This window comes from Rhinoraja longicauda, chromosome 5, assembly GCF_053455715.1.
Source record: "Rhinoraja longicauda isolate Sanriku21f chromosome 5, sRhiLon1.1, whole genome shotgun sequence".
In the NCBI taxonomy this organism is placed as follows: Eukaryota; Metazoa; Chordata; class Chondrichthyes; order Rajiformes; family Arhynchobatidae; genus Rhinoraja; species Rhinoraja longicauda.
In genome coordinates, this window is record NC_135957.1 from 89,214,264 (window position 1) to 89,236,458 (window position 22,195).

Sequence of the window (22,195 nt, forward strand, 5' to 3'; positions counted from 1 at the left end):
TCTCGTTGTACGTCCCCTTTTCCTAACTTGACACCATTCAAATAATACTCTACCTTCCTATTCTTATCACCAAAGTGGATAACCTCACACTTACCTACATCAAACTGCACCTGCCATGCATCTGCCCACTCACACAACCTGTCCAAGTCACCCTGCAACCTCATAGCATCTTCCTCACAGTTCACACTACCACCCGGCTTTGTATCATCTGCAAATTTGCTAATGGTACTTTTAATCCCTTCATCCAAGTCATTAATGTATATTGTAAATAGCTGCGGTCCCAGCACCGAGCCTTGTGGTACCCCACTAGTTACTGCCTGCCATTCTGAAAGGGACCCATTTATCCCCACTCTTTGTGCACCTTCCACAAACGTAACCACAAAACCTTCAATCCCCTCGTCCAAATCATTAATATACAATGTGAAGAGTAGCGGCCCCACCTCGACCCTTACAGAACTCCGCTAGTCACTGGTAGCCAACCAGAAAAAGCCCTATTTAATGCCACTCTTTGCCTGCTGCCATCCATCCAACCTGTTGTCCATGCTAGTACCTGCCCTTTCACACCTTGGGCTTTATCTTCCTTTGCGGCCTCACATGTGGCACCTTATCAAAGACTTTCTGAAAACCTAGGTAAACAACATCCTCTGACTCTCATTTGTCTGTCCTACTCTTTACTTCTTCAAATAATTCCAGCTGCCAGTATTCCTTAAATCCCCATTAAGGTGCCAATCCCATTCCTCTCTTAACCAGGTTTCTGTAATGGCTACAACATCCCAGACGCAAGTACTTTTCCAAGCCCATGTTCATCTGCCTTACCCATCAGCCCTCTCGCATTAAAATGTGTGCAATTTAAACCAACACTCCTCCCTCGCTCCCTGTCAATACCTTGCCTATTCTGTCCACTGAACTTCCTTTCATCACCTTACATAAACTAGATTGGCAGAGGTGCATTCCTATGTAGCACTGTGGCAGGTGAGAGGTGACCCACCCCTGCCAATCTAATTTACACCCACCCGTGTAGCACTATTGAACCTGCCTGCCAGGATATTGCATCCCCACAAGTTCAGATGTTGGACAGGCTTGGATTGTTTTCTCTGGAACACAGAAGGGGGAGTGCCGATAGAAGTATATAAAATTATGAGAGGCATAGGTAGACTAGTCAGTCATTACCTTTTTCCTAGGATGGAATAATCAATACCAGAGGGCACAAGTTAAAGGTGAAATGGGCAAAGATTTTTAAATATATAAACGCAGAGTGTGGCAAGTGTCTGGAAAGCGTTGCTTGGGGTAGTGGTGGAGGCACATACGATAGTGGCATTTAAGAGTCTTTTGGATAGGCACATGGATATGTAGGGAATGCAGGAATGTGGAGTTAATGCATAAAACTTGGCAAGATGGTCAGCTCAGACATTGTCATTAATGTACATTATAAATAGCTGCAGTCCCAGCGGTACCCCACTAGTCACTGCCTGCCATTCTGAAAGGGACCCATTTATCCCCACTCTTTGCTTTCTGTCTGCCAATCAATTTTCTATCCATGTCACTACCCTACCCCCAATACCATGTGCTTTACTTTTGCCCACTAATCTGCTATGTGGAACCTTGTCGAAGGCTTTCTGAAAGTCAAGGTACACCACATCCACCGGCTCTCCCCTGTCAATTTTCCTAGTTACATCCTCAAAGAATTCCAGAAGATTAGTCAAGCATGATTTCCCCTTCGTAAATCCATGCTGACTCGGAACGATCCTGTTACTACTATCCAAATGCTCCGCAATTTCGTCTTTTATAATTGACTCCAGCATCTTCCACACCAATGATGTAAGACTAACAGGTCTATAATTTCCCGTTTTCTCTCTCCCTCCTTTCTTAAAAAGTGGGACAACATTAGCTACCCTCCAATCCAAAGGAACTGATCCTGAATCTATAGAACATTGGAAAATAATCACCAATGCGTCCACAATTTCTAGCGCCACCTCCTTAAGTGCTCTGGGATGCAGACCATCAGGCCCTGGGGATTTATCAGCCTTCAGTCCCATCAGTCTACCCAACACCATTTCCTGCCTAATGTGGATTTCCTCCGTCACCCTAGGATCTCTGGCCACTAGAACATTTGGGAGATTGCTTGTATATTCCTTAGTGAAGAAAGATCTAAAGTACCGGTTCACCTCGTCTGCCATTTCCTTGTTCCCCATAATAAATTCCCCTGCTTCTGTCTTCAAGGGACCCACATTTGCCTTGACTATTTTTTTCCTCTTTACATACCTATAAAAGCTTTTACTATCCTCCTTTATATTATTGGTTAGTTTACCCTCGAACCTCATCTTTTCTCCCCGTATTGCCTTCTTAGTCATCTTTTGTTGCTCTTTAAAAGAGTCCCAATCCTCTGGCTTCCTACTGTTCTTTGCTTTGTTGTACTTCTTCTCTTTTATATTTATGCTGTCCTTGACTGCCCTTGTCAGCCACGGGTGCCTCTTACTCCCCTTGGAATCTTTCCGCCTCTTTGGGATAAATTGATCCTGCAACTTCTGCATTATTCCCAGGAATACCTGCCATTGTTGTTCCACCGTCTTCCCTGCTAGGGCCTCCTTCCAGTCAATTCTGGCCAGCTCCTGCCTCATGCCTCTGTAATCCCCTTTGCTGTACTGTAATACTGACACTTCCGATTTTCCCTTCTCCCTCTCAATTTGTAGAGTAAAACTCTACATGTTCTCCACAGATGCTGCCTGACCCGCTGAGTTACTCCAGCACTCTGTGTGCTTCAGTGTAGCATGCCACAACTCCAGGTAAACATTGTACCAGTGCAGAGATTAAACGTACGTACAAATGATGCTTACAAAACATGCATCCAGCTATCTGACTTGAGGACAACAAATCGCACATCCTCCAAATAGCTGTCGGTGACCCAGACTGTCTGGATCGCTGGCTCTCGCTGCAGGCGCTCCACATTGCTGCTGTAATTACTGACCTGCACACAGGCTCTCCGAATGGCTACCTGTAACTGCAGGCTTTCAGAACGACTCCCTGTAATTCCAGACTGTGAATGGTTTGCTATAAATACAGACGCCCAATCACTCGTTGCAGCTGTGGACTCTGCGAACGGTCGTCTGTCAGTGCACGCTCTCCAGATCACTGGCTAACTACAGGTAGCTCCCCACCTCCCGGGAACGAGCCAATTGGTATATCTTTGGGAACTGATTAAGATATAGAACGAGAATAGTTTACAAAAGAATAGGAGGAAAGAGCGAAAGTGAAAGAGGAGAAAAACAATTTAAAATTCCGCTTTCTGTAAACGTTTTGTTCCGTATTGATGAATGGTTAAATGTGTTCCCGTTGATGTTTTACGGTACATTATCATCTTGGTGCAGGTGTGTAATTGTACAGATTAGTTGGTGGAACAAAGTCGAGTCACCTACAATGTCCAGCGGTAGCTGGTAACGGGAGGGGTGGCCCTGGCAAGGCAGACTAAGCGATGTCCGGAACTGCCGACGTACCAATTCCCATCATATCCGGCAATTGTCACTTCTGGTGGGTCTGATAATAAAACCACAAAAGGAGTTAACGAAGAGAAGTAGGTGCTGCCCATTTGAAACAAATTATAAAATGCAAAATACAGCAAGTATTGGTAGATAAGTGAAATGTTCATTCAGTCAGAAAAAAAACTGCCCACGAGAATTATAGTTTGTTTATAAAGCAAGCGGCAACAAGAAAGGGAATATTGAAACTCGCTGTGAAGAGAAAGATAAAAGCCACAGAGTCATAAAGTTGTACAGCGCGGAGAGAGGACATCTATGCCGACCAAGGTTCCTTCCTCAGCTCGTCCCATTTATCCGCTTGCCCCGTATCTCTCTAAACTTGTCCTATCCATGTATCTCCAAATGTTTCTTAATTGGTGCAATAGCATCTTGGTGAGACCACATCTGGAGTATTGTGTGCAGTTTTGGTCTCCCAATTTGAGGAAGGACGTCCTTGCTATTGAGGCAGTGCAGCGTAGGTTCACGAGGTTAATCCCTGGGATGGAGGGACTGTCATATGAGGAAAGATTGGAAAGACTGGGCTTGTATTCACTGGAGTTTAGAAGGATGAGAGGGGATCTTGTAGAGACGTATAAAATTATAAAAGGACTAGACAAGCTAGATGCAGGAACAATGTTCCCAATGTTGGGAGAGTCCAGAACCAGGGGCCACAGTCTAAGAATAAAGGGGAGATCATTTAAAACTGAGGTGAGAAAAAACCTTTTCACCCAGAGAGTTGTGAATTTGTGGAATTCTCTACCACAGAGGGCAGTGGAGGTAAATTCACTGGATGAATTTAAAAGAGAGTTAGATAGAGCTCTAGGGGCTAGTTGAATCAAGGGATATGGGGAGAAAGGAGGCACAGGTTACTGATTGTGGATGATCAGCCATGATCACAATGAATGGCGGTGCTGGCTCGAAGGGCCAAATGGACTCCTCCTGCACTTATTTTCTATGTTTCTATGTCCCAGCCTCAACTATCTCCCCCGGCAGCTCATTACATACACCCACAATCCTCTGTGTGAAAAACGTTGCCCCACAGGTTCCTATTAAATCTTCCCGCTCTCACCTTGAACCTATGTCCTCTGATTCTCGATTCCCCTACTCTGGACAACAGACTCTGTGCATCTTCCCGATCTATTCCTCTCGTGGTTTTATACACCTCTATAAGATCACTGCTTAGACTTTTGCGCTTCAAGGAATAAAGTGCTATTTGCTCGGGCCCTCAAGTCCTGGCAACATCCTCGTAAATCTTGTCAGTCGTGGACGGAATATGACAATTATATTGGGCCGGAAACAGAGGGTTGAACCAGGATTCTGCTCCACTGTATGGCGATAATCCACTGGCCTGGGTTGTGGAAGCGTGGGTGGTGAGAAACGCGCCAGTTTATCGTTGAGTCCGGGAGAGCACATGGGAGGTGGGAGCTGATATTTAATCTCTATCAGCAGTTCTGGCGACGTTCGCTGGTGGTATGCAGATATGTTTCATGGGGATATGGTCATGTTACGCGCAGAAAGTGGCAGTGTGTGGGGTCAGGTGACAGGTATTGAATTTTGTAAACAGCGAAAGAAAGCGGTTATTGGTGTTGACGCCCCATGATATCAGGATGCCCGTAGGACTCGCGTGTGGGTAACGCAGGCAGTTGGCGGGATGCGTAATAGAGCTCACCCATTCATAAAACTCTGCGCGGAGTTTTGGTCTGAAGTGCCGACCGGCGGCAAGTAGACTAGGGACAGAGAAAGTTCCCCATGTTGATTCCTGCGACTAGGGAGAAGAAACTGACATTTTACCCAAGATCTCATTTGAGGGACATGAATAGATATCTTCAGACGAATGTTTGAAACCCATTAAGGTGGCCGACTTCGACGAAAATGTCCCTGGATGTGAAGGGAAGGGAGGGGCTAGGCGCTATCGGCAGTCATGCCTGGACTAGAGGGTTTCAGCAACAGGGAGAGAAAGGTTGGACAGACTTGGATTTTGGACTTTGGGGGGGGGGGGGGGGGGGGGGGGGGGAGCAGCTTAGTGGAGATGTTAATGCCGGGCAAGTATTTTTTACACTCGGGGTGGGGGATCTGGAACGCGCTGCCAGGGGTGGTGGTAGTGGAGGCAGATACCATAGTGCCGTTTAAGAAGCTTTTAGAAAAGCACATGGAAGTGCAGGGAATGGAGAGGTATGGATCATGTACAGGCAGATGAGATAAGTTTGAGTAAGAAATATAGGGGAAAAACTGCAAATGCTGTTTTAATTCGAAGGTAGAAGGGTCTCGAAGGGTAGAAGGGTCTCGAACCGAAACGTCACCCATTCCTTCTCTCCAGAGATGCTGCCTGACCCGCTGAGTTACTCCAGCATTTTGTGTCAATCTTCAGTTTAAGTGGGCATTAGGTTCGGCACGGGCAACGTGGGCCAGTGCTGTGCATTAGGTTCGGCACGGGCAACGTGGGCCGGCGACATATGGGACCTTCTCCTTCTGACGTCCTCCCACTGTTTCCCCTGGCTCAAGAAGTCCTGGCCTCCGTCAACACTTCTAATGTACTGACTGGATGAAAGGTTTTTGAGAAAGTTTCATTGACAATGAACGTTCCCTGGTGCGCCATGCAAGCGGCGTAACTAGGCATTACGCTTCTCTCATGCACAAGGAATAAACAATGGGGCATTGGGGAGAAGAGTCAGGAAGTCGGGAAGTCACGATGCACCTTTATAGGACTTGCTTTGGCCGCATTTGAGGTAGGACGTGGAGTGCTGGTCGCCTCATTACATAGAAACTTGGAAACATAGAAAATAGGTTTTCTATTTAAATGGCCTCCCCTTTATTCTTAGACTGTGGCCCCTGGTTCTGGACTCCCCCAACATTGGGAACATTTTTCCTGCATCTGGCTTGTCCAGCCCTTTTATAATTTTATACATCTCTATAAGATCCCCTCTCATCCTTCTAAACTCCAGTGAATCCAAGCCCAGTCTTTTCAATCTTTCTTCATATGACAGTCCCGCCATCCCGGGGATTAACCTGGCGAGCCTACGCTGCACTGCCTCAATAGCAAGGACGTCCTTCCTCAAATTATGAGATCAAATTACATTGCAGGAAGGGTGTGGAGGCAGTGCAGAGGACGTTTACCTGAATGATGCCTGGATTCGTGGGTATTGGCTTCAGAGAGAGATTGGACAAACTTGCATTGTTTTCTCTGGAACCCAGGAGATTGAAAGGAGACCAGACATCAAATCACGAGTGGAATAGATAGACAGTCCGAACCTTTGTCTTAGAATGGAAAAGTCAAAGACTTAATGTAAACTTTAATGTAAGAGGGACAACGTTTAAATGAGATGTGGGACATGGAACGCATCGCCAGGACTGGTGGCGGAGGCAGATGCGATAGTGGTGTAAGAGGCTTTTAGATCGGCACATGAAAGTACAGGGGATGGAGGGATATGGATCACGTGCAGGCAGAGGAGACTGGTTTAACAACACAGTATTTTGTATAGATGTTGTAGTTTGAAGGGATTTTTTCTTTCCCTTACGTCTGACCTCCCAAAGTGCACTTGCTCAGACTAAACTCCAGCTGCCAATTCCGGCCATTTCTGTAGGTGATCCCGTCCCGTGAGCCTAACTTCAACTGTTCTGTTCTCAAAGAGTTGTTTCATGGTATATTTCGCACTATGTAATTCGACAAGACTTACACCGAACAGATAATGTCACAGTCAGGTTCACCACATCCGTGAAGGTTTTGTGCATAATGATGCAGGTTACATTCTTCCCATCGTCCACACTGGTGGGCCTCAGTCTGTATTGGCTGACAACAGTCACTGTCCCATCCGCATGTTGAGTCTCAGTGACAGTGACGCTTCCTGCATTTCTCCCAATCCATGCGACCTGTGCCGCCGGTTTGCCACGGGCCGCTGTACAGTTGGCGACGGGTACTTCTGACAACGAGGTGTCCACCGGGACCGAGATCGCCTCAGCCAAAGGCCTCGCTAGGACAGAAGAATGGTCGTGAGTAACTGAACACTTCCACCCCACTCTGCCACGATCATGTTAATTATCCGCTTCACTTCAGAGCATCTTTGTGAATCTTCCACCTGTGCAGTTGTGTTTATCCCTTGTCCCAGTGTGGAAATATCAAAGACAAGATGGCATCGCTTTCAGGTGAGAAAGGAAAATTTTAAAGAGATGTCCGGGCAATATTTTTTAATGCAGACGATAGCAAGTGCGTGGATCGTGCTGCTGAGGGTGGGTGATGCGATAGTGGGTTGAAGAGCCTTTTGGATAGGCACATGGATTAGTGAGAAGTGCAGGATGTGATTATATGCAGGCAGATACGAGTTGGTCTTGGCATCATGTTCGGCATAGACATTGAGGGCCGAAGGGCCAGTACCTATACCTGTACTTGTCTATGTTCTATGTAAATGCTCATGAGCTTGAACGCTGACGAGGTTGAGGAAAAGAGTTGCACTGGTTTGCATGCGCAATACAGTACTTGCATTTTCCGCAACATTTCGTCAACCCAACCAATCCACAGTGGCATCGCCAATTTGTAAAGTTCCCTTCCAGTTAACAGATGGATAATGAAGGGCAGCGGTCTGTGCGTTTATACAAGCCCGATGTGGACAGCATCGATAGAATATCACAGCAGGGCCTCTGGACAACCATCCACAGCAGTCGCACCCACCCACACCCCACCAACGCACCCCCGCCTCTACCTCCATTCCCCCGTCACCCGGTTAGCACAATCGCCAAGTAACTGAGCAACAAGTAGCTCTGTGGGCTTTGGGAGGAACCTGGAGCAAACAGGGAGAAACACAACAATTCGACAGAGACAATCGCACTTTCCTGAGAACAGGAACGGAGCGGCGACAACACAGAATTATAACAGGAGGCAAAAGAGACAACAGATGCTGGATCCATAAGCAAACATCAGACTGCTGGAGGGACATTGGGTTCGGTCAGCATCTGAGGAGGGAAATGGACAGACGACATTTGGGATCTAGACCCTTCTTCAGACTGTTGGAGTAGAGGCGAGAAGGCTAGAAAAGAGAGCATGGGGCAGGGCCCTGGGGAGTGCCGTAGAGCGGAGGGGTTGAGGAGTGCAAGGGCTTAGTTCCCTGTGAAGATCGTTGGTGCAAAGAGGCGAGGGGAAGGTTGGCCTTCTTTACATCACCTCTCTCTCATTCAATGTTTCACTCCCAACGTCCGTTTCTTGTCAAATGCTACCAGTGATCCACTTTAACCTCCAGCCTTTGTGACTATCCACACTTATCTACACCCCCCTTCCCCCTTGCCCACACCGGCCAACATGTCCGAGCTACACTAGTCCCACCTGCATGCGTTAGGTCCATATTCCTCCAAACCTGCCCTATCCATGTGCCTGCCCTATCCATGTGCCTGCCCTATCCATGTGCCTGCCCTATCCATGTGCCTGCCCAATCCATGTGCCTGCCCTATCCATGCGCCTGCCCTATCCATGTGCCTGCCCTAACTGTTTCTTAAACGTTGGGGTAGTCCCAGCCTCAACTTCTTCCTCTGGCAGCTTGTTCCATACACCCACCACCCTTTGTGTGAAAATGTTACCCCTCAGATTCCTATTAAATCTTTTCCCCCTCACCTTGAACCTATGTCCTCTGGTCCTCGATTCATCTACTCTGGGCAAGAAACTGTGCATCTACCCGATCCATTCCTCTCATGATGTTTTACACTGCTTTACGATCACCCCTCACCCTCCTGTGCTCGAAGGCAGAGAGACCCAGCCTACTGAACCTCTCCCTATAGCTCAGACCCTCTAGTCCTGGCAACATCCTCATAGAACTTAACACTATACTCTAAATGTGGCCTCACCAACATCTTATACAACTGCAACATAACCTCCCAACTTCAATACTCAATACTCTGACTAATGAAGGCAAATGTGCCAAAATGGTTTTTTGACCACCCTATCTAGCTGCAACACTACTTTCAAGGAACCATGCACATGCACTCCTAGATCCCTCTGCTCTACAACACTCCCCAGAGCCCAACCATTCACTGCCCATGTTAGGCTTCCCAAAATGCAACACCTCACATTTCTCTGTGTTAAATTCCACCAACCATTCCTCAGCCCACCAGGCCAATCGATCAAGATCCTGCTGCAATTTTTCAGAACAATTTTCACTATCTGCAAAACTGCCCACTGTTGAATCATGAGCAAACTTGCTAACCTTGCTCTGTATGTTCTCATCTAAATCATTGATATAAAAGACAAACAGTAACGGGCCCAGCACCGTACCCAGAGGCACACCACTAGTCACAGGCCTCCAGTCTGAGAAGCAACCTTCCACAAAACCAATTTTCTTTCCATTCAGCTATCACTCCTTGGATCCCATGCGATCTAACCTAACAGAGCAGCCAATCATGCGGTGGCTATTACAAACAGGTACACCCTCTTGGGAGCTGTCGGAGCAGAAGAAGCTTCCAGTCCAAGCGGCGGACGAGTTGGCAGATCTAACCCAGGCAAGGAAACTCGACCGGAGAGACTGAAGTCAGGAAGAGCCATAGTAGTGGGTGACTCCATTGTCCGAGGTACGGACAGTAGATTCTGTGGCAGCAGGCGGGACTCGAGGATGGTCTGTTGCCTCCCTAGTGCCAGGGTTCAAGGCATCACGGACCGGCTTCAGAACATCCTAGCGAGGGAAGGTGATCAACCGGAAGTAGTTGTGCACGTGGGCATGAACGACGTCGGGAGGAAGAGGAAGATACTGCAACGTGAGTTTAAAGAGTTAGGAAGAAGACTGAGAAGTAGGACGTGGAAGGTGGTTGTCTCTTGACTGCTACCTGTACCTCGTGCTGGTGAGGGCAGGGACAGAGAGATCGGGGAGATGAATGTATGGCTGAGGGGCTGGTGCAGGGAGCAGGGATTTAGATTTCTAGACTACTGGGATCTCGTCTGGGGTAGGGGTGACCTGTACAAAAGGGATGGGTTACACCTTAACAACAGCGGGACCAACATTCTGGCAGGCAGGTTTGCTAGTGTTACACATGTGGCTTTAAACTAAGTAGTGGGGGGAAGGGGTTGATAAATTGGGAATATGAAGATGGAGTTAAAGGGGAAGCGAATACAGGAGACATTGCAAAGGACTCTCGAATAAATGGGAAGGGAAGTTCTAGAAGGGATAAGAGAGTAAGGTCAGGGCCAATTGTGACCGGTGTGAGAGGGGAGGTAAATACCGAAGTTAAAGTGTTGTATTTAAATGCGCAAAGAATAAAAAATAAAGTGGATGAGCTTGAGGCTCAGTTAGACATTGGCAAGTATGATGTTGTGGGAATCACAGAGACATGGCTACAAGAGGACCAGGGCTGGGAACTGAATATTCAGAGGTACACAACGTACAGAAAAAACAGACAGGTGGGCAGAGGGGGTGGGGTCGCTCTGTTGGTAAGGAATGATATTCACTCCCTTGCAAGGGGTGACATAGAATCAGGAGATGTCGAATCAGTCTGGATAGAAATTAGGAATTGTAAGGGTAAAAGGACCCTAATGGGAGTTATCTACAGGCCCCCAAACAGTAGCCTCGACATAGGGTGCAAGTTGAATCAAGAGCTAAAATTGGCATGTCGCAAATGTAATGCTACAGTGGTTATGGGAGATTTCAACATGCAGGTAGACTGGGAAAATCAGGTTGGTAATGGACCCCAGGAAAGGGAGTTTGTGGAGTGCCTCCGAGATGGATTCTTAGAACAACTTGTACTGGAGCCTACTAGGGAGAAGGCAATTCTGGATTTAGTGTTGTGTAATGAACCTGATCTGATAAGGGAACTCAAGGTAAAAGAGCCATTAGGATGGAGTGATCACAATATGATAAGTTTTACTCTACAAATTGAGAGGGAGAAGGGAAAATCGGAAGTGTCAGTATTATAGTATAGCAAAGGGGATTACAGAGGCATGAGGCAGGAGCTGGCCAGATTTGACTGGAAGGAGGCTCTAGCAGGGAAGAGGGTGGAACAGCAATGGCAGGTATTCCTGGGAACAATGCAGAAGTGGCGGGATCAATTTATCCCAAAGAGGAGGAAAGATTCTAAGGGGAGTAAGAGGCACCTGTGGCTGACAAGGGCAGTCAAGGACAACATAAAAATAAAAGGGAAGAAGTATAACATAGCAAAGAAGAGTGGGAAGCCAGAGGATTGGGAGTTTTTTAAAGAGCAACAGAAGATAACTAAAAAGGGAATACGAGGAGAAAAGATGAGGTACGAGGGTAAACTAGCCAATAATATAAAGGAGGATAGTAAAAGCTTTTTTAGGTATGTAAAGAGGAAAAAAATAGTCAAGGCAAATGTGGGTCCCTTGAAGATAGAAGCAGGGGAATTTATTATGGGGAACAAGGAAATGGCAGACGAGTTGAACCGATACTTGGGAACTGTTTTCACTAAGGAAGATACAAACAATCTCCCAGATGTTCTAGTGGCCGGAGATCCTAGGGTGACGGAGGAACTGAAGGAGATTCACATTAGGCAGGAAATGGTGTTGGGTAGACTGATGGGACTGAAGGCTGATAAATCCCCAGGGCCTGATGGTCTGCGTCCCAGGGTACTTAAGGAGGTGGCTCTAGAAATTGTGGACGCATTGGTGATTATTTTCCAATGTTCTATAGATTCAGGATCAGTTCCTATGGATTGGAGGGTAGCTAATGTTATCCCACTTTTTAAGAAAGGAGGGAGAGAGAAAACAGGAAATTATAGACCAGTTAGTCTGACATCGGTGGTGGGGAAGATGCTGGAGTCAATTATAAAAGACAAAACTGCGGAGCATTTGGATAGCAGTAACAGGATCATTCCGAGTCAGCATGGATTTACGAAGGGGAAATCATGCTTGACTAATCTTCTGGAATTTTTTGAGGATGTAACTAGGAAAATTGACAGGGGAGAGCCGGAGGATGTGGTGTACCTCGACTTTCAGAAAGCCTTCGACAAGGTCCCACATAGCAGATTAGTGGGCAAAATTAGAGCACATGGTATTGGGGGTAGGGTACTATAGACAATAGGCAATCGGTGCAGGAGGAGGCCATTCGGCCCTTTGAGCCAGCACCGCCATTCAATGTGATCATGGCTGATCATTCTCAATCAGTACCCCGTTCCTGCCTTCTCCCCATACCCCCTGACTCAGCTATCCTTAAGAGCTCTATCTAGCTCTCTCTTGAATGCATTCAGAGAATTGGCCTCCACTGCCTTCTGAGGCAGAGAATTCCACAGATTCACAACTCTCTGACTGAAAAGGTTTTTCCTCATCTCAGTTCTAAACCCCTTATTCTTAAACTGTGGCCCCTTGTTCTGGACTCCCCCAACATTGGGAACATGTTTCCTGCCTCTAACATGTCCAACCCCTTAATGATCTTATACGTTTCTATAAGATCTCCTCTCATCCTTCTAATTTCCAGTGTATACAAGCCTAGTCGCTCCAGTCTTTCAACATATGACAGTCCCGCCATTCCGGGAATTAACCTAGTAAACTTAGGCTGCACGCCCTCAATAGCAAGAATATCCTTCCACAAATTTGGAGACCAAAACTGCACACAGTACTCCAGGTGCGGTCTCACTAGGACCCTGTACAACTGCAGAAGGACCTCTTTGCTACTATACTCAACTCCTCTTGTTATGAAGGCCAACATTCCATTGGCTTTCTTCACTGCCTGCTGTACCTGCATGCTTCCTTTCAGTGACTGATGCACTAGGACACCCACATCTCGTTGTACGTCCCCTGTTCCTAACTTGACACCATTCAGATAATACTCTGCCTTCCTATTCTTACCACCAAAGTGGATAACCTCACACTTATCCATATTAAACTGCATCTGCCATGCATCCGCCCACTCACACAACCTGTCTAAGTCACCCTGCAACCTCATAGCATCTTCCTCACTGACATGGTACTGACATGGATAGAAAATTGTTTGGCAGACAGAAAGCAAAGAGTGGGGATAAATGGGTCCCTTTAAGAATGGCAGGCAGTGACTAGTGGGGTTCCGCAAGGCTCGGTGATGGGACCACAGCTATTTACAATGTACATTAATAACTTGGATGAAAGGATTAAGAGTACCATTAGCAAATTTGCAGATTTTACAAAGCTGGGTGGTAGTGTGAACTGTGAGGAAGATGCTATGAGGTTGCAGGGTGACTTGGACAGGTTGTGTGAGTGGGCGGATGCATGGCAGATGCAGTTTAATGTGGATAAGTGTGAGGTTATCCACTTTGGTGGTAAGAATAGGGAGGCAGATTATTATCTGAATGGTGTCAAGTTAGGAAAAGGGGACGTACAACGAGATCTGGGTGTCCTAGTGCGTCAGTCACTGAAAGGAAGTATGTAGGTACAGCAGGCAGTGAAGAAAGCCAATGGAATGTTGGCCTTCATAACAAGAGGAGTTGAGTATAGGAGCAAAGAGGTCCTTCTGCAGTTGTACAGGGCCCTGGTGAGATCACACCTGGAGTACTGTGTGGAGTTTTGGTCTCCAAATTTGAGGAAGGATATTCTTGCTATGGAGGGCTTGCAGCTCAGGTTTACTAGGTTAATTCCCGGAATGGCGGGAGTGTTATATGTTGAAAGACTGGAGCAGCTAGGCTTGTATACACTGGTATTTTAAAGGATGAGAGGGGATCTTATCAAAACATATAAGATTATTAAGGGTTTGGACGCGTTAGAGGCAGGAAACATGTTCCCAATGTTGGGGGAGTCCAGAAGCAGGGGCCACTGTTTAAGATTAAGGGGTAGGCCATTTAGAACGGAGATGAGGAAAAACGTTTTCAGTCAGAGTTGTAAATCTGTGGAATTCTCTGCCTCAGAGGCCAATTCTCTGAATGCATTCAAGAGAGAGCTAGATAGAGCTCTTTAGGATAGCGGAGTCAGGGGGTACGTGGAGAAGGCAGGAACAGGGTACTGATTGAGAACAATCAGCCATGATCACATTGAATGGTGGTGCTGGCTCGAAGGGCCTGCTCCTGCACCTATTGTCTATTGTTAAACGTAGGCTCGGCGATCGTGTCGCTCAACACCTTCGCTCAGTCCGCCTTAACCAACCTGATTTCCTTATAGCTCAGCACTTCAACTCCCCCTCCCACTCGCAGTCTGACCTTTCTGTCATGGGCCTCCTCCAGTGCCATAGTGAGGCCCACCGCAAAGTGGAGGAACAGCACCTCATATTCCGCTTGGGCACCTTACAGCCCTGAGGACTGGAGGGTAGCTAATGTAACCCCACTTTTTAAAAAGGGAGGGAGAGAGAAAACGGGGAATTATAGACCAGTTAGCCTAACATCGGTAGTGGGGAAAATGCTAGAGTCAGTTATTAAAGATGTGATAGCATTACATTTGGAAAGTGGTGATATCATCGGACAAAGTCAGCATGGATTTACCAAAGGCAAATCATGTCTGATGAATCTTATAGAATTTTTCGAGGATGTAACTAGTAGAGTGGATAAGGGAGAACCAGTTGATGTGTTATATCTGGACTTTCAGAAGGCCTTCGACAAGGTCCCACATAGGAGATTGGTGTACAAACTTAAAGCACACGGTATTGAGGGTTCAGTGTTGAGGTGGATAGAAAATTGGTTGGCGGACAGGAAGCAAAGAGTAGGAATAAACGGGTCCTTTTCGGAATGGCAGGCAGTGACTAGTGGGGTACCGCAAGGCTCAGTGCTGGGACCCCAGTTATTTACAGTGTATATTAATGATTTGGACGAGGGAATTGAATGCAACATCTCTAAGTTTGCGGATGACACGAAGCTGGGTGGCAGTGTTAGCTGCGAGGAGGATGCTAGGAGGCTGCAGAGTGACTTGGATAGATTAGGCGAGTGGGCAAATGCATGGCAGATGCAATATAATGTGGATAAATGTGAGGTTATCCACTTTGGCGGCAAGAACAGGAAAGCAGAGTATTACCTGAATGGTGACCGATTGGGAGAAGGGGAGATGCAACGTGACCTGGGTGTCATGGTGCACCAGTCATTGAAAGCAAGCATGCAGGTGCAGCAGGCAGTGAAGAAAGCGAATGGTATGTTGGCATTCATAGCAAGAGGATTTGAGTTTAGGAGCAGGGAGGTTCTGCTGCAGTTGTACAGGGCCTTGGTGAGACCGCACCTGGAGTATTGTGTGCAGTTTTGGTCTCCTAACCTGAGGAAAGACGTTCTTGCCTTAGAGGGAGTACAGAGAAGGTTCACCAGATTGATCCCTGGGATGGCGGGACTTACATATGAGGAAAGACTGGATAGACTGGGCTTGTACTCGCTGGAATTTAGAAGACTGAGGGGGGATCTTATAGAAACATATAAAATTCTTAAGGGTTTGGAGAGGCTAGATGCGGGAAGATTGTTCCCGATGTTGGGGGAGTCCAGAACCAGGGGTCACAGCTTAAGGATAAGGAGGAAGTCTTTTAGGACCGTGATGAGAAAACATTTCTTCACACAGAGAGTGGTGAGTCTGTGGAATTCTCTGCCACAGAAGGTAGTTGATTGGCTATATTTAAGAGGGAGTTAGATGTGGCCCTTTTTGCTAAAGGGATCAGGGGGTATGGAGAGAAGGCAGGTACAGGCTACTGAGCTGAATGATCAGCCATGATCATATTGAATGGCGGTGCAGGCTCGAAGGGCCGAATGGCCTACTCCTACACCTATTTTCTATGTTTCTATGTTTCTATGGTATGAACATTGACTTCTCTAACTTTAGATAGCTCCTCTGTCCCTCTCTTCCCCTCCCCTTCCCAGTTCTCCCACTGTCTTCCTGTCTCCACCTATATCCTTTCTTTGTCCCGCTCGCCCTGACATCAGTCTGACGAAGTGTCTCGACCTGAAACGTCACCCATTCCTTCCCTCCAGAGATGCTGCCTGACCCGCTGAGTTACTCCAGCATTTTGTGATGCCTTCAATTTGTACCAGCATCTGCAGTTATTTTCCTACACTTCTAAATTCCAGAGCGTAGTAGCCTAGATGCTCCAGTCTTTCAACAGACGACAGTCCCGCCATTCCGGTAATTAACCTAGTGAACCAACGCTGCACGCCCTCAATAGCAAGAATATCCTTCCTCAAATTTGGAGACCAAAACTGCACACAGTACTCCAGGTGTGTCTCACTAGGGCCCTGTACAACTGCAGAAGGACCTCTTTGTTCCTGTACTCAACTCCTCTTGTCATAAAGGACAACATTCCATTAGCTTTCTTCACTGCCTGCTGTACCTGCATGCTTCCTTTCAGTGACTGATGCACTAGGACACCCAGATCTCATTGTACGTCCCCTTTTGCTAACTTGACACCATTCAGATAATAATCTGCCTTCCTGTTCTTGCCACCAAAGTGGATAAACCCACATTTATCCACATTAAACTGCTTCTGCCATGCATCCGCCCACTCACACAACCTGTCCAAGTCACCCAAATTTGCTAATATGACTTTTAATCCCTTCATCGAAGTCATTAATGTATATTGCAAATAGCTTTGGTCCCATCACCGAGGCTTGCGGTACCCCACTAGTTACTGCCTGCCATTCTGAAAAGACCCATTTATCCCCACTCTTTGTTTCCTGCCAAGCAATTTTCTATCCGTCAGTACCTTACCCCCAAACCATGTGCTATATTGTTGCATTTTCAGAAGCCAAACCTCCCTAAGGACTGTGAAGGTCCTGCCTTGGTTTGGCTTCTCAAAATGTAACATCTGACATTTATCCACATTAAACATCAATACACTCTTGTTTTTTTTACAACAACCTCTAGATCGAAAACCAACCTTCTATCAGTACCCTCTGCTTACTTCCATGATGTCAATTCTCTATCCAGGCAGCTAGCTCTCCTGAATCCCATGCTAACTAACCAGCCAGTGCAGCCCACCAGGCAGAACCTTCCTGAAGTCCATCGAAACAATGTCGACGTCTTTGACCTACTAAGCAGTTTCATTACCACTTCAAAAATAACTCAGATTCGTGAGACACCATGTGCCCCAAACAAAACCATGCTGACCATCTCTAATCAGTCCCAATGCGAATATACCTGAACCCTCAGAATCTTCTCCAGCAACTTGCCTACCAAGATGTCAGGTTCACTAGTCCACATTTGCCAGGCTTTTCCATGTAGCCCTTTCTGAATAGAGGCACAGCATTAGCCACCCTCCAGTCTCCCCGCATCCCACATTGTCTGACCATGATTCCGTTTCCTCAGCCGGAGCTCCTGCATTTTCTTCTCTGGCTTCCCATAGCTTCCATGGACATATCTGACATATTGTGATCTACTCTCTCTTCCCCCACCAGCCCTTCTTCTGTTCACATCAATATGTGTTGGAAACAAAGTTGTTTTGAATGTTGCATTGAGTTCCCCGAATTGAGTTCCCAGAATCGAGGTCGTTTTGGAGAACTGAAAGCCCGGAGCCCACTCTCTGTTCCGTGAGCCATGTCTGCAGTTGTACAGGGCCCTGGTAAGTTCACATCTGGAATATTATAACCATATAACCATATAACAACTACAGCACGGAAACAGGCCCGTTCGGCCCTACCAGTCCACGCCGACCACTCTCTCTGATCTAGTCTCATCTACCTGCTCTCAGACTATAACCCTCTAATCCCCTCTCATCCATATACCTATCCAATTTACTCTTAAATAATAAAATCGAGCCTGCCTCCACCACTTCCACCGGAAGCCCATTCCATACAGCCACCACCCTCTGAGTAAAGAAGTTACCCCTCATGTTACCCCTAAACTTTTGTCCCTCAATTCTGAAGCTATGTCCCCTTGTTGGAATCTTCCCCACTCTCAAAGGGGAAAGCCTACCCACGTCAACTCTGTCCGTCCCTCTTAAAATTTTTAAAAACCTCTATCAAGTCCCCCCTCAACCTTCTACGCTCCAAAGAATAAAGACCCAACCTGTTCAACCTCTCTCTGTAGCTCAAGTGCTGAAACCCAGGCAACATTCTAGTAAATCTCCTCTGTACCCTCTCCATTTTGTCGACATCCTTCCTATAATTTGGCGACCAGAACTGCACACCATACTCCAGATTCGGCCTCACCAATGCCCTGTACAATTTTAACATTACATCCCAACTTCTATATTCGATGCTCTGATTTATAAAGGCAAGCATACCAAACGCCTTCTTCACCACCCTATCCACATGAGATTCCACCTTCAGGGAACAATGCACAGTTATTCCCAGATCCCTCTGTTCCACTGCATTCCTCAATTCCCTACCATTTACCCTGTACGTCCTATTTTGATTTGTCCTACCAAAATGCAGCACCTCACACTTATCAGCATTAAACTCCATCTGCCATCTTTCAGCCCACCCTTCCAAAAGGCCCAAGTCTCTCTGTAGACTTTGAAACTCTACTTCATTACTAACTACACCACCTATCTTAGTATCATCTGCATATTTACTAATCCAATTTGCCACATCATCATCCAGATCATTAATGTAAATGACAAACAACAGTGGACCCAACACAGATCCTTGGGGTACTCCACTAGACACTGGCCTCCAACCTGACATACAATTGTCAACCATTACCCTCTGGTATCTCCCATTCAGCCATTGTTGAATCCATCTTGCAACCTCACTATTAATACCCAACGATTTAACCTTCTTAATCAACCTTCCATGTGGAACCTTGTCAAATGCCTTACTGAAGTCCATATAGACAACATCCACAGCCTTGCCCTTATCAATTTCCCTGGTAACCTCTTCAAAAAATTCAAGAAGATTAATCAAACATGACCTTCCAGGCACAAATCCATGTTGACTGTTTCTAATCAGGCCTTGTTTATCCAAATAATTATATATATTGTCCCTAAGTATCTTTTCCATTCATTTTCCCACCACAGACGTCAAACTAACAGGTCTATAATTGCTAGGTTTATTTTTAGAACCCGTTTTAAACAAAGGCACAACATGCGCAATGCGCCAATCTTCCGGCACCATCCCCGTTTCTAATGACGTTTGAAATATTTCCGTCATAGCCCCTGCTATTTCTGCACTAACTTCCCTCAATGTCCTAGGGAATATCCTATCAGGACCTGGAGACTTATCCACTTTTATATTTTTCAAAAGTGTCCATACCTCCTCTTCTTTAATCCTCATAATTTCCATCACTACTCTACTTGTTTCGCTTACCTCACATAATTCAATATCCTTCTCCTCGGTGAATACCGAAGAAAAGAAATTGTTTAATATCTCCCCCATTTCTTCCGGCTCAGCACATAGCTGTCCACTCTGACTCTCTAATGGACCAATTTTATTATGTGCAGCTTTGGTCTCCAAATTTCAGGAAGGATATTCTTGCTATTGAGGGAGTGCAGCGTAGGTTCACGAGGTTAATCCCCGGGATGGCGGGACTGTCATATGAGGAAAGATTGGAAAGACTAAGCTTGTATTCACTGGAGTTTAGAAGGATGAGAGGGGATCTTATAGAGACGTACATAATTATGAAAGGACTGGACAAGCTAGATGCAGGAAAAATGTTCCCAATGTTGGGGGTGTCCAGAACCAGGGGCCACACAGTCTAAGAATAAAGGGGAGACCATTTAAAACTGAGGTGAGAAGAAACTATTTCACCCACAGAGTTGAGAATTGGTGGAATTCTCTGCCACAGAGGGCAGTGGAAACCAAATCACTGGATGGATTTAAGAGATAGTTAGATAGAGCTCTAGGGGCTAGTTGAATCAAGGGATATGGGGAGAAGGCAGGCACGGGTCACTAATTGTGGATGATCAGCCATGATCACAATGAATGTCGGTGCTGGCTCGAAGGGCCGAATGGTCTCCTCCTGCACCCAAGTTTTTATGCTTCTATGTCTATGCCTGCCTTCTCCCGGCTCCGGTAACGCCGTTCCTTACCCCGAACCGTCACCCGTGTTTGGGACTCCTGCTTGCCGCTGGGGAAAGTGTTCAGCTCGCAGCTGTAAAGACCTTGGTCGGACAGTTGTAAGGGTTTGATGGTCAACGTGTAGTTTTGAGCCGTAGAGCTGGTGAGCGTCACGCTGTGGATGGCAGCGGGGTAACTGGTGCCGAACCGTGGGTTGAAAACGGCCAGGTTAACGTTGCCCTTCTCCGCTCGCTTCAGCCAGGTGACTTGTACCAACTTGAGGTTGCCCGCGTTGTGGGACAAGTAACACGGCAGCCTGATCTCGTCCCCAGCGGTTCCAGTTACAAAACCCTCCACTTTAACGACGTGGGCTGTCAGAACTGCGGAAAATAGTTTTGTTTTTCAATTAATTGATTGCTGAAATCAGCGGGTGCTAATTCTAGAAACATCGGTCGGTGAAACATGAAAACAATATGATATATCAGTCCGAAGAAGGGTCTCGACCCGAAACGTCACCCATTCCTTCTCTCCTGAGATGCTGCCTGACCTGCTGAGTTACTCCGGCATTTTGTGAAATAATATATTCCTTTATTTGTCCCACACCGGGGAATTTACAGTGTTACAGCAGCAAAGTGGAATAAAAGTGAAGACAAAGATAAATTATCATCAATTCAAACATAGAAAGTAGGTGCAGGAGGAGGCCATTCGGCCCTTCGAGCCAGCACCGCCATTCATTGTGATCATGGCTGATCATCCACAATCAGTAACCCGTGCCTACCTTCTCCCCATATCCCTTGATTCCACTAGCCCCTAGAGCTCTATCTAACTCTCTCTTAAATCCATCCAGTGAATTGGCCTCCACTGTCCTCTGTGGCAGAGAATTCCACAAATTCACAACTCTCTGGGTGAAAAAGTTTCTTGTCACCTCAGTTTTAAATGGCCTCCCCTTTATTCTTAGGCTGGGGCCCCTGGTTCTGGACTCCCACAAACAATTACATCAGTTAGTTGGTATCTAACCAGGTGGACCTTAAGAAACAGTTGGACAGGTACAGTGTAGGACAGGCGTAGAGGGATATGGGTCAAACGCGGGCTGGTGGGACTCGTGTAGACTGGGCATGATGGTCGGTGTGGGCAAGTTGGGCCGAAGGGCCTGTTTCCACACTACTCTATGGCTCTATGCGGGTAACAGCGGGTGAGGCAGCATCTCCGGAGAACATGGATAAGGGACGATACCCGACATCGTCGGTGTGGGCAAGTTGGGCCGAAGGGCTAAGTGTCTATGACTTTACCACTTATTGTGTTCCGCCTCGCCGTGCAAGACGTTGCCCCATTAAACACGAGCCTGCAGTACTCATGAGATCTCCATCCACTCACACTTTAAAGTTAGCAGAGGCGCTGGCTGGTTCTCTGATCCTACCTGTGAAATGTGGGAGGTGAAACACGATGAAGCATGAGAGAATCATTCTCCAGACCGCCGCTGCATTTGAGTAGAACGATTGTCCCATTCTGCCGACGCAAGTCTTGCAGATCAGACTCTGTCTGAGGCGGCTGTATCTCAGTTACATGTGGTTAGGCTTCAGTTCACAAGTGTGGAATGACCAGTCTTTGGCGCGCAGCCACGATAGTGACGCTCCCACTCAGCCAGACCTCCATCTATCACTTCCCCCCGCTCTGTCCCACCCCCACCCCGCGTTCTCTCAACTACTCTATCAGAATGAAAAAGGCTTCCCTCCACAGATGCAGCCTGACCCGCTAAGTTCCTTCTTTTGCTCCAGAATTCAACACGCACTGTTCCTGGGATTCCGCAGACGACACAGATGAGGGAAGCGGGTTAAACAGAGATTGATCTGTCGGCTAGGCCTGTACTCAATGGGGTTTAGAAGAATGACGGGGGACCTCATTGA

At 46.8% G+C, this 22,195-nt stretch overlaps 1 protein-coding gene across 1 annotated transcript in view; it reads right to left on the bottom strand.

The window, feature by feature from the left end:
• LOC144594091 (poliovirus receptor-like) overlaps positions 1-21,858 on the bottom strand; it is a 31,360-nt gene extending 9,502 nt beyond the window's left edge. The window contains exons 1-4 of the mRNA XM_078400284.1: positions 21,709-21,858; positions 20,324-20,671; positions 7,187-7,480; positions 3,414-3,531 (exon numbers count right to left, since the gene is read on the bottom strand). Of these exons, the coding sequence (XP_078256410.1) occupies positions 3,414-3,531; positions 7,187-7,480; positions 20,324-20,671; positions 21,709-21,796 (848 nt within the window). The 5' untranslated portion in view covers positions 21,797-21,858. The remainder of the gene's footprint in view (positions 1-3,413; positions 3,532-7,186; positions 7,481-20,323; positions 20,672-21,708) is intronic.
• Positions 21,859-22,195: the final 337 nt, after the last annotated feature.